The sequence below is a fragment of the Acanthisitta chloris genome, unplaced genomic scaffold (assembly GCF_000695815.1).
Source record: "Acanthisitta chloris isolate BGI_N310 unplaced genomic scaffold, ASM69581v1 scaffold25352, whole genome shotgun sequence".
Taxonomy (NCBI): Eukaryota; Metazoa; Chordata; class Aves; order Passeriformes; family Acanthisittidae; genus Acanthisitta; species Acanthisitta chloris.
The window spans coordinates 16391-29110 of record NW_008659189.1 but is presented as its reverse complement, the minus strand read 5'-3'; the positions used below and the strand labels follow the sequence as shown (position 1 = coordinate 29110).

The 12720-nt window shown below is 45.6% G+C and overlaps 1 protein-coding gene across 1 annotated transcript in view; it reads left to right on the top strand.

The window, feature by feature from the left end:
- Positions 1-85: 85 nt before the first annotated feature.
- LOC103797114 (leucine-, glutamate- and lysine-rich protein 1-like) overlaps positions 86-12720 on the top strand; it is a gene marked incomplete at its 5' end in the record, with an annotated part of 25202 nt that continues 12567 nt past the window's right edge. Inside the window, 2 exons of the mRNA XM_009069309.1 lie at positions 86-261; positions 3668-3853. Coding sequence (XP_009067557.1) covers positions 86-261; positions 3668-3853 — 362 coding nt within the window. The remainder of the gene's footprint in view (positions 262-3667; positions 3854-12720) is intronic.

Sequence of the window (12720 nt, the reverse complement as noted above, 5' to 3'; positions counted from 1 at the left end):
ATAAAACAAATTTTACTATATAGCAATAATTTACTATATAAAAGAAATTTAAAGTGCACATCTGGTATTTTTTTCTCTCTTGCAGAAATACCTTGGAACATCATTGCTGCACTCTGGACAAGGCTGTCTCACTGTTCCCTTTCATCAGAGGTGAACTAGACAACATTAAAGATGTAATTTCCACTAACTTGGAGAACTGGGCTGCCATGAAAGAGGAAATTTCTCTGCAGATAAAAACTGTGAGCAAAGAAGCTCTGGCAGGTAAAGCATTTTGCAGCCATTTTGGGCAAGAGAAAATAGGTTTTGGTAGTTGAGTAACACAGTAAATTAGGAGGTAAAAATTAATTAGATAATTTCTAATTCTGACATTAACTTGTCCAGTTAGTTCAGCTTAGTCCAGCTTAGTCCAGTTCCTACTGGATTAGAGTGCTGGAGCAATTGGTTAGCCAAGTAAGCCTGAAATGGAATCACAGAATCATAGAATGGTTTGGGTTGAAAGGACCTTAAAGCTCATCCAGTTCCAACATCTGCCATGGTCAGGGACACCTGCCACTAGCCCAGGTTGCTCCAAGCCCCATCCAACCTGGCCTGGAACACTTCCAGGGATGGAGCAGCCACAGTCTCTTGGGCAGTCTGTGCCAGTGACTCAGCACCCTCACAGGGAACCTTCCCCATACCATATCCCATCTGTCCCTGCCCTCAGGCAGTGGGAAGCTATTCCCTGTGTCCTGTCCCTCCAGGCCCTTGTCCAAAGTCCCTCACCAGCTCTCTTGGAGCTCTTTAGGCATTGGAAGGAACTCTGAGGTCTCCCTGGAGCCTTCTCTTCTCCAGGCTGGACACCCCCAGCTCTCCCAGCCTGGCTCTAGAGCAGAGGTGTTCCAGCCCTCAGAGCATCTTTATTTCTGAAACAATTACCCTACAGCTCTTCTGGAAGCAATATAAATACTTACCATGATTAGAGACATGAATGATATACTTACTATGTGTATACGGGTAGAATTGCAACACAAAACCTGGAGGTATTTTCACTTGCCTTGTGTCCCCTGATGCCAGTTGCTCACATACACACAGCATACTATAGGGTGATGGCATAGCATCCTTTTGTGAGCTCCCTGAGGGTCCTGCAGTGCTGCCTCCCCATCATTTGGGCAGGCTGCACCCCTTCTCTTGGCCAACCTACTGCTTAACATCTTGGGTCACCTGGAATACACAAGCCATGAGCAAACCTGCACCCAAGAAGCAGAAACTATTCCCTCTTTCCATTTCTGAGTAGGAATAAATTATACCCAAATACAGTTGCCTTTATCTGAGGGGTCTTTGGGATTGAAAGGCTCAAGGAACAGCCCATGGACTGGGAGTAACCCACTTGGTCCACAGCCTGCTTCCTGCTCAAACAAGGGTGTCCTTCAGGGAGAGAGGAACTGGGAGCAAGGCACAACTGATGGCTTGTTTGGGAGGGTCGTGCCCAGCCCTCAGGCTGGAAACTCAAACTGAACCTTGAATACCATTTTTCTGGCTCAAATAAGAGATTAGTTTTGCTGCAAAAATTGTGCAGTAGTGTAATTGCAGACTGTAACATCCAGAGCATCCAAACAGGCTCATCCAGAGTATCCAAACAGACCCTGTGCTGACTTTTACAGCTTTAAAGGCCTTTGGAAGTAATATTCATATTATTATATGAATATATTTATATTCCTTTCCTTATGGTTTTTTTTCAGTGTGTATAAGTGGATGAGCTGCTGAACTCCTATCCTGAATGGAAAGGGATCCACAAGGATCATCAGTCCAAGTCCTGGCCCTGCTCAGGGCACCCCAAGAATCACACCATGTGCCTGAGAGCATTGTTCAAACACTCCTTGAGCTCTGGGGGTTAGTTTGATCTGGGTTGTAGGGTAGTAGATGAGGTGGTGTCATGCTTTGTGTCCATATGACAAAGCATCTAAGGGCACAGTGGGTGATGTGCATCTCCCACATCACTCTGCCTGTGTGCATCCCATTCACTGCCCCAGTGGGTTTTAGTGTCTCAGCACACATGTAGCTTCATTTCAAATAACAGCTGTCCAGTAGCCTGTGCTTCCTGGGAAATTAGCAGGGAATTTGAGTGCAGTCAATGATGGCTTTGTTCCAGCTGGGAAGCCACCAGCAGGGCAGCTGTGTGCTGGGAGCCAGTCCGCACGCACCACTGGGTCAGCACCAGCACAGAGTGGGGGGCTGAGCTCCAAAGGAGGCTTTTGCCTGCTGGAGATGAGTGTGACTGCAAATCCCTCCTTAGGATTCACTTTTTGTAAGAATCACTAATTTAAATGTCAATATGACACGTTTTGATTCATGACTGAGCACAGAATGGATTATGTGTCCCTGAGGATTACTCTCTCCCTGTGCTCATTCCCTGACTGCTTCTGCCTAATAAAGGGAATGTGAACATCCTCAGGCTCAGAGATCTATACATTTCAAAGCTTCTTTTCTGCAGTATCCCTTGTTTTATTTGTTGTAATACCCCAACTATACAGAATACCTGTATGGAGGCAGGAGTGGAGCCTTTCAGGGACTTTTAATAACACACCCTTAGACATGCTGTGTATCCCTCATCTAACACATCCCACTGGACACTAGTGCCACACTGAATTTTCTCTCCCTCCTTAAATTCAGCTTTCTAAAGCAAAACAGTTTAGTCCCACATATTTTTTTTGGCCTGTGAATGCCATTTAAAAGCTTTTATGTTCTGTTTTATCAGCTGTTCATGATTAACAAATGGTGACATGTTAACATACAGGATTTTGGTTGTTTATTTTACTGCTTTTGCACCAAGAACATTCAGAATTTGAGAGGGAAAAATGTTACATGAGTTGCTGCTTTTTATGCTAAGGGCAGTTTACTTGGTTAGTTTGAAAACAGCTTATAAAAAGCCCTTATTTATGTCATTATTTAGCCTTAAGGAATGGCAAATAGGAAAAAGTAAAAGGACTTAAAGTCTTTTGGTATTTACATCATTTGATCCAACAATAAATTGGTTTAAGTGTGGAATAGTTGGGGAAATTATTGATAGAGAAAATTGGCAACAAAAGAGTTTAAAATGTGCATGTGGGCTGCATATAAAACATATGAAACAGCTGACTTGGCAGTAAGGTTAGGCTTCATCCAATTTGAATGTTGTCATGATTAATGTCAATGAAAGTGATGTAAGTTCTTTGGACAACTGAGCACTTGGGGCTGCAGCTGGAGAAGGTACAGGAAAGAATTGTGGCCTTTCAGTACCTGAAGTGGCTCCAAAAGAGCTGGAGAGGGACTTGGGACAAGGGCCAGGAGGGATAGGACAGGGGAATGGTTTTAAGCTGAAGGAGGGCAGGGCTAGACAGGATATTGGGAAGGAATTCCTTCCTGTGAGGATGGTGAGAAATGTCTCAGGTTGCCCAGAGAAGATGTGGCTGCTCCATCCCTGCAAGTGTTCCAGGCCAAGTTGGATAGGGCTTGGAGGACCCTGGGCTGATGGAAGGTGTCCCTGTCCATGGCAAGGGGTGGAACTGGATAAACTTTAAGCTCCTTCCAACCCAAGCCAGTCTGGGATTCTCTGAATACTGAAGTCCTGAGGTCATAAATCAGGTGTCCTACTTTACAGTAAAGGAGTTAAATTTTATAACAACCTGTATTATCTTTTTTTCCTCCTCAGAAATACCCAAACTGAATCAAAGGTTAGCAAAATCCCAGCGGGAGAATGAATGTCTCCAGGAGAAGGTCAAACATCTGACACTGGTGGCTGACACAGTTGAGCTGAAAACTCAACAGCTTCAAACTTCCCTTCAACAAGGCAATGAGCTACAGAGCAGATGCCATGAACTACAAAAGGAAACATTAGGTAAGAGAATTTTAATGTTCCAAGTAAAATTCCAAGGAAAAAATGCACAAAATTGTTTTTAAAGGGGACTCAACAGCCCATGCAGGGCCCAATAAAAGGTAGATGTGATGCAGTCTGAAAGGGAATGCCATTCTGAGGAGTCTGGAAGCACCAGGCAGCAGATTGGAAGGGAAAATGAGGGAAGGGAGGAAAAGGATGAAGGTGGTGGTAATACAATTACTAATTGCGGTTGGTAGTCTCATGCTTTTTTGTTGAGAGGAAGGCCAGGAAGGACTTCTGGCTCTCAGCAGTAAAACTGAAAAGCAGGTCAGGCCAAGCCACTCTCATTTCTCTTAGAGTCATTAAACATGAGGCTCTCTAATGATTTGCCCTTGATTGTGTGTGTCAGGAATCCAGAGAATCCTCCTGAAAACTGTAACAACAGTGACAGAACTCTGATAATATCTTGGGAGCTCAGTGGAGACAGTAACTCATTACAAAAAGATTATTTACACTGGTATCTCTTGGATCTCTTTCCTCTTGCCTTCACAGCTCTGGCTCAGAGATATTTTAAGACCTTGAAAACACATCTAGAGGTTGTGCTGTTCCAGGCACAGTTTTGAGTCATCAAATTGGCACAGCAATTACTGTGCTGCCTTCTGCTCAGTGTGTGATGGCAAAGTCAAAGCAGAAGGGCTCAGTGCTAGTCCTGATGGAGGAATTTCACTGCTCCTTCAACACCAGTGATGATATCAGATATGAGAGTGTAGATCCCATTCAATGAGTTATCAACCTGCACTGCTGAGCACAGGCTTAATTTTTATAGACAGTGATGTATTTGAATGACAAATCAGCAGATAACTCTACATTATACTCCAGCCAGTGTCCACATAAGAAACAGACTTTGTACATCTTTCTTTTTGTGGTATTGACTCCCAAAGCTAACTTTAAATGGATGCACAATCAGTTGGGCTTTGCTCTCAGCTCCCTGCAGTGAGCTGAGGAGCACACAGGGAGCACTGGAATGCCAGGCCTGGGTAACTGCAGTTCTTTCCTCCTGTGTGGCAACAGGCACAGGAATCCTGTGTGGAAAGAAGCTGTGTGTCATTATCCTGAACTAACATTTTGCCATGTGTAGATAATGAAGCACAAAGAAACAGCTGATATTTTGTATGCTGAGTGCAGCACTTACCACAATCTGAGCCATTTCTGACTGTTGCACTTTGTGTAGGTCACCTGTTGTTCTTCAGTGAGAGACATCATCAGAGCCTTTTCCCTTCCGGCTTGAGACCTAAAATTTGCAGTCCCATTCTCATTTTGAATCGTCCCCAAATCCATGATCATTGCAGGGTGTTCTGGAGTAGTGTCCTAGGAGGAAACTGGAGTCATGTGCTCAAAGGAGAGTGAAATCTCTGTGCTGTGTGGCACCTGGGAGGAGGTTGAGAAGGAGCTGTTGAACAGGTGACTGGGGACAGAATCCTTCATGTCCTGAAGCCAGGGGAGTGCAGATTTCTCCAGGCTTCATATGGAGCAAGAACAAGATGAATACAAAGTGCTGTGAGATTAAACACAGCAGGTACAGGGGGAAAACAAAAGAGCTTTATCTGCTTCCCCTCTGGCCTGGTTTCTGGTGACTCAACCTCACACAATGGTTTGTGGTGTTGGGTGTTCTCAGCTGAGCAGCAGCTCCTGTGTCCTTCCTGGGCACTTTAGTTCTAGTTTCTATTCTCCTGTTGCCACTGAGACCAGGGAGGGAGTGCCCAGACTGTGCTTTTGATGAGGTCTTGTGTTTCACTGCATCAGATCAGTCCATGCTTTGGGGAGAGCTTGGGTTTTGGGTTTATTTTGCTTTGTTTCTCCCACAACTGCTTCAAAGATAACATACCTCTGGTACTGAAATAGTTCAATGCTTCAGAAAAAACCCAAACCTACCAGGATTTGTGATTTCAATGTTTTTGAAAGGATTTTACTTCCTGCAATGGTTAATTTGAAGACTCTTCTGTTGTGTATTTATCACAGAATTGTAAGTTATTGACTGTTGCATATGATAGAAGATATTTGCAAGAGCTGAAACTAAGCAGCAGTCTCTACTATTGTCTCTGTGTTTTCCTGCTTGTCATGACTTTCTGAAAATTCCCTTTGTAGGGAATTTGGGAGTTCATTTTTTTACTGGTTTCACACCACTTTAGCCTCACAGAGCATCACCCTGTAAGCAGGAGATGACAGGTCTTAACAAATGCACATCACAGGATAAGGTCTGGTGGATAAATGCCTATTCAAATAGACCCACAGAATTAAATCAATTATTGTGATAGTATCACTGTACTCTTAGGGTTGCAATAGCATCAGTTCCTAAAAGAGAGGAGCTGATATTTCTGCTGTCTTTTATTATCAGCCAAGTCCTTTCCTCGACTTAATCTTACAGAGAGAATTAGTTTCCTTCCCTCAGTCTTTGCAGCCTTTCTTTAGCCCATTTATAGTTCCAGACCACCTCTGTATGGGTTGAAACTGCTGGTGATGCACATGAAATCTGAATTTTAAATGTTTGGATGCTCCATAAGCTCCTTCAGTTCCTAAATATAACCTTAGTGGTCTGCTGACATAATGAGGCTAATGAGGGACGACTGCACACTGCAGGCACAGGGAGGAGGAGCTGGTAGTTGGAGTGGGGAATGTTAACTCTCCTCATGAAAAGAAGGAGCTGTGGTTTTATCTCCATGAAGCCTCTTTAGTGACACTTTAAAGGCTGCTTTGAAGAGTTTTGGGAATCCAAAGAGGGATTTAGGTAAGCTGCAGTTCAAATAGCCACTAGTCATCTACAAGGATTGCTGAAATATAGTTATTTTATGAATTCCAGCTGCAGGGCCAAGAATTGGAAGGCTGAGAGCTGGGGAAAGCAGGGCTAAGAGTTGGAAGGTGAGCATGAGGCTGTGTTTGGGTGTGACTTAGTTACAGAAGGGCCTTGCTTTGCTCCTTGAGGAAAAGCAGGAATCCACATCCTCCCATGGAGACAGTTTGGGAGAGCTGGGGGTGTTGAGCCTGGAGAAGTCTCCAGGGAGATCTTAGAGCCCCTTCCAGTGCCTAAAGGGACTTCAAGAGAGCTGCAGAGGGACTTGGTATAAGGGGCTGGAGTGGTTTCCCACTGCCAGAGGGCAGGGCTAGATGGGATATGGGGAAGGAATTGTTCCCTCTGAGGGTGGTAAGGCACTGGCACATGTAGCCCAGAGCAGCTGTGGCTGCCCCATACCTGGAATTGTTCCAGGCCAGGTTGGATGGAGCTTGGAGCAACCTGGGCTAGTGGAAAGTGTCCCTGCCCATGGCAGGAGGTGGAATGAGATGAGCTTTAAGATCACTTCCAACCCAGACCATTTCATGACTCTATGTTAAATGACATATTTATTTTATTTTATTTTATTTTATTTTCATCTGCTTGGCCTAAACAACGAGGGAGGGAAAAATTGTATCCAAAGAAAATTAAGGTCAGGAGCTCCATTTTTCCATCTTGAGCTTCCCCAGCCAATAGGAAAGGGCAATATTCCAAATTAATTGTAATCCACAGGAGAAGCAGATCTGTAGGAACAACTCTGACATATCCCACTTAGATTGACTTCACAAAGGCAGGAATGTGGGCAGAAAATTCAGGCTGAAGGACCAGATCCTTTGATGCTGGAGTGTGACCCCTGAGCATGGCTGAGCAAATACCATGCAAACAATCTGAGTGCAGAAGTGCTTGTAATGTGTCACTGGGGGAGTGAATGAGAGGGAGGAAAACAGGTTTGCCAAGATAATGGTTTTTTCCCTGCTTAAGGACTTTGTAAGGTCTCAGAGAAGATTGTCATGTTTGCACTCACTGGCTCATTTAGGGGCACAGAGTGTCCTAGATTTGTGCCAGTCCAAACTGTGCAGAATCTGGTTCCTTCTTTTGCTTTTCCTATCCTTGTTTTGTATATGAACATTGCAGAACTACCCAGAGTCCAGAAGGCTCAGTGCTGGCAGTGGGCAGCAACATATGCTAGGGGAGATAAGCCCCAGGCACTCCTTTTTCTGGCACATCCCCCAGTTCCTGGCAGCTTGTAGTGATTTAGAGACTTCCTGGTGGCACTGGATGAGGTCCCCAGAAAGGTTGTCAATCTGCAGTCCATCCCTGGGCTCCTTCCAGACAGACTGATGAGTCACAATTAAGAGCTTGCTTGTGGATGCAAAAAAACAATTTATCTTAGAGAACATAAGTCCATGAAATATTATCAATAACAATAAGTAGTTCTGTTCTGTGTGTGCAGGAAACTGGGTATTAATTCTTTGGTCTCCTTAGAAACCTGTAGTGTTCTCCATTCCAGTTCCTTGACCACCTTCCAGTAATTTCCTGACCCTTTGGATGCTCTGTTTCTGCCCATCCCTATAAAATGTTTCTGAGGTGCATTTGCCCTGCTCCCCCTCTCCTTCAGTTCCTTTATGGCAGAGTTGAGGCTCCTGGGTGTGTGTTTCTGTCCCAGCCAGGCCCTTCTGAGCCTGACAGAACCCAACTCCTGCTCCCCATCTCCTGAACAAAGGCTGTTCCTCACACCCACCAGCTCCAGGGAGATTACCCTCAGTCCCTTATCTTGATCTGGGTTAATACAGGGAGTGCCCACAGGGCACATGTAGATATGGACTCAATCTCTTAAAACATTGTTCCTAAAATGAGATCAATTGGACAAAGGAAACTGTACTGTGGTGAGAGCTGGGCTGGTCCTGGCTGGCCAAGAAAGGGCCCAACAGTCCTGGAGTTCCTGGAGGGGAGAGGAAGGTGAGGGACCCAAACCCTCCTGAGAAGTGGCAGATGGCTCTAAGCTTCAAGTTTTCTGCTCCATCACTGGAAGTGTTCAAGGCCAGGTTGGATAGGGCTTGGAGCAATCTGGGCTGGTGGAAGTTGTCCCTGCCCATGGCAGGTGGTGGGGTTGGATGAGCTTGAAGGTCCTTCCAATCCAAACTGTTCCATGGTTCAAAGAATCACAGAATCAGTTAGGCTGGAAGGGACCACAGTGGATCATCTGGTCCAACCTCCCTGCTCAGGCAGGGCCAAAACTGGTTGTGTGATTCTATGACACTGGGAAAAGAAGAGTCTGCCTGTAGGGCTGGGGGACTCTTCAGCCTTGGAGCTGAATAGACCCACAGGTGACCCAGTGTGGTTTGGTAGCAGTTCTGCTCTGCGCAGAAGGATGAGCTATACCACCCCAGAGGTCCTTTCTAGCCACACTCTGTGCTCAGCTGAATCATGATGAGAATGCCATAAACCTTGATAAAATCCAAAATAGTTGAACCTGTGATTCTTCTGGTAGTCACTGCCTGCTGCAGCATGTATGCACTCAGAGGGTTTGTGGCCAGCAGGGACTGCCCCGGCAGCATGCTGACCGTAGGCTGAGTCACAGCTTCTCTTCTTTGCAGCAAACAACCTGCCAGCTCTTCCTCAAACTATGCTGAAAGAAAGGGAAAATGAAACTGCTTCTCCCTGTGCTGTTTTCTACCTGCTGGACTGATGTGGCTGGAAACAGCAACTCTCACTCTTTGCAGTGCCCAGGCAGGCAGTGAGGAGCAGATGGATTTCTGACCTTGGCAGCAGTGAGCTTTGTACACATGCATTTATTTGATGTAGGCACAGTCATTTTAGACCAGAGACTCAGTGACATGGAAGAGATTCTTACCATGACTGCCCTGGACCTAACCAGAGCCGTGCTGTGCAGTTTCTGCCCACCAGCTGTGGCAGAAGGGTGTCAGGTACTGCCTGGGGTCTGCATGTCTTCAGTGGCAATATCTGGAGTCCCTAGTGCAGGAAGGGCATAGACCTGTTGGAGCAAGTCCAGAGATGATTAGAGGGATGGAGAACTTCTGCTGTGAGGAAAGGCTGAGAGATTTGAGATTGTTCAGCCTGGAGAAGAGAAGCTTTGAGGTGACTTAACTGTGGCCTTGCAGTGCCTGAAGAAGTCAACAAGAAAGATGGAGAGAGATTATTTACAAGGGTCTGGAGGGACAGGACACAGGGAATGGCTTCCCACTGCCAAGGGCAGGGATTGATAGGATATTGGGAAGGAATCCTTCCCTGTAAGGGTGCTGAGGCACTGGCACAGGTTGCCCAGAGAAGCTGTGGCTGCTCCATCCCTGGAATTGTTCCAGGCCAGGTTGGATGGGGCTTGGAGGAACCTAGTGGAAGGTGTCCCTGCCCATGGCAGCGGGTGAACTAGATGATCTTTAAGCTCCTTCCCCACCCAAGCCACTCTGGGATTCTACAGTTAGGAAGAAATTTTCCCTGTGAGGGTGTTGAGGCACTGGCACAGGTTGCTCAGAGAAGTTGTGGCTGTCCCATCCCTGGAAGTCTTCAAGGCCAGGTTGGATGGGGCTTGGAGCAACCTGGGCTGGTGGAATGTGTCCCTGCCCATGGCAGGGGGTGGGATGAGATGAGCTTTAAGGTTCTTTCAACCCAAACCATTACATGATTCTGTTATCTATTTGAGCTGTGCATATTAACCTCCCTAGAAAGTCTTAACTACAGACAAATAGTCTTGCTTTTCTTACTTGTGTATAAACCACTTTTCTTGCTTGTACATAACCCACTGAGCTTTTGATTAGATGAGACCAAAATAATGAGAAATTATCTTGTGTGGTTTTGTAGGTTTCCCAGGAAAAGCAGATAATTACACAGTTCTATCATGTGCTTCTGTTGTGATCACACTGGGAACCTGTGAGGAATTAGCTGTGGAGTTGATGATTTCCAAAGTGACTGCTCACTGCTTTTTTTATTTCATTTTTCCCTGAAAACTTCACCACTTGTTGCTATTTCCAGGCAGGAGCTGGAGCATCCCTCCCTCCAGCACTGTGCCCTTGGCCAGGCAGCTGTAGTGGGTGCAAACTGAGTGACTAAATTCCTATAACCCTCAGCAGGCTGTGCTGGATGTTTAGCAGACACTCTGGTCTGCACTGATGGGAATTCATTCAGGGAAGAGGAAACAGCCTCCAACTTTTGTTCTGTTCTTTTGGTTGTTCATGCATTCATGAACATTCTGTACTGTGCCCCCTTGATGCCTGTCCCTGTCACAGCAGAGCTCACTGAAAGGTCACTGTGGGTTGTTGATGACTCTGGTAAGGCCCATTCTGAGTCACAAAGATAAGTAAAATTAAACCTGAATGATACTGATACAGTTTGGGACTGGTGAGTCTTTAGCATGTGGTTCTTAAAGCCTTCAAAGGAGTCTCAGTATTACAGAGCACAACTGCTTTCTGCTGGGTATGCATGTTTTGCAATGCACTTTATTTTCATTCCAGAAAACATTTTTACATCAACAGTTGAAGATCTTTTTCTCTATTCAGCAAGTTTTTAGCATCATTTTCCATTTGTATTACCTTTAGTTTCCCCATTTTTACCATGTTTTCCATTGAAATCTCTATGATTTAGTCCCTGTGGGTGTGAGTCTGATCCCGCAGACTTTGTTAACCAGATTCCTGTGCCTTTGGTGGGAATTCTCTCTAGAGAAGCCTTGCAGAAACCATCTGTGTAAAGAAATCCATCTACTCCCTCCTGAAAAACTCCTGCCCATGCTCAGTCAGTATGAAAACAAATGGAGTGAAGGAAGGAACAGCACTGAAGGAGACCACCCAGAGGACCAGAACCAACATAAGCATCATCCCACTCCTCTTCCTTTATTCCACAACTTGTGTCCACACCCCCACACTGAGGAAGAGAAGAAGATGCCACAGTTATTAATGATTGCCAGAAGTATATAATAACAATTTAAAACATACCAGAAAGAGATGTTTGGGAGAAACTTGTGTGTGGGGACAGGCAGAGGGATCTGCTCTTCATGGTGTCCATCTGAACTAATTTGGGCTTAGTCTGAGCTCACAAAGTCACGTTGCTGCTGTCAGGGCTGAATAGTTCCCACATGTTCTCTCTCACAGCTTCTTGGCAGCTGGAGCCAAAGTTTCTCCTAGTTCTGTAGGAATTCTGAGCCCTTAGCTGCACAAGGGAACATCAGGATGAATGGCAGGAAATCAAAGTGGGATTGATAACTCTGGGAAGGTGCAGAGCAATGCAGTGCTGGGGAATGCCCAGTGGAAAGAACCAGTGGAAAGCAAACACAAGTGACTGCAGGTGGTCTGAACTGTCCTGTGTGTACTTGGCCACAACTTCTCACTCGTGGAGAAGGGAAGATCATCAACCATAATAGCTGGAGCTGGTGGCTGGTGGGACAGGGTGCTGATGACAGAGTGGCTGCATGGCTCTGATTACACTGCAAGTTTCTCAGAGAAGCCTTGAAGAGCCTTAGAGAGGGAGTTTTTGCAGGAACAGTGTCATGCAAACATGGGTCAGCAGTGATTTATCTCAGTGGGTTCACCACCAAGCATGGGTGTGCTGTGGTTCCCTCCCAGGGAGCTGGGGGAATACCTGGTTGGCTTTCCAGGCACAAAACTGAAACAGTGAGAGGGCTGTGAAAGGTTACAAACTGCTGGTTCCCAGCAACCTCGAGGAGCAGTTGAGCTGCTCTCACCATTTATTGTGGTCATGCACAGCCAGCCTTTGAGCACTGTTGACCTCAGATCACCTTCCATAGACTTCAGGAGCACAGACAAACCAAAGCACCTGAGGACTTGGTATCAGAGCTGTATTATTCAAAAATAGGTTTTATTTGTTTTGGCAGGTGATGTAGAAGGTGTTTCTATAATGAACTTCCATGATTTTTGCAAGGGCTTAGTCAAGCCCTGAGGAATTTTAACTTTCTCTTTAAAAAGCTCATTGTAAATGCTAATTCTTTGGGAATGGATCCAACAGGACATGTGTACTTTGGCCTATCTAATTCTCTCCTTGATGCTTTTGTTGTAGTCTGAGATAATGAGCAGCTTCCCTTTCCCTTTATGGA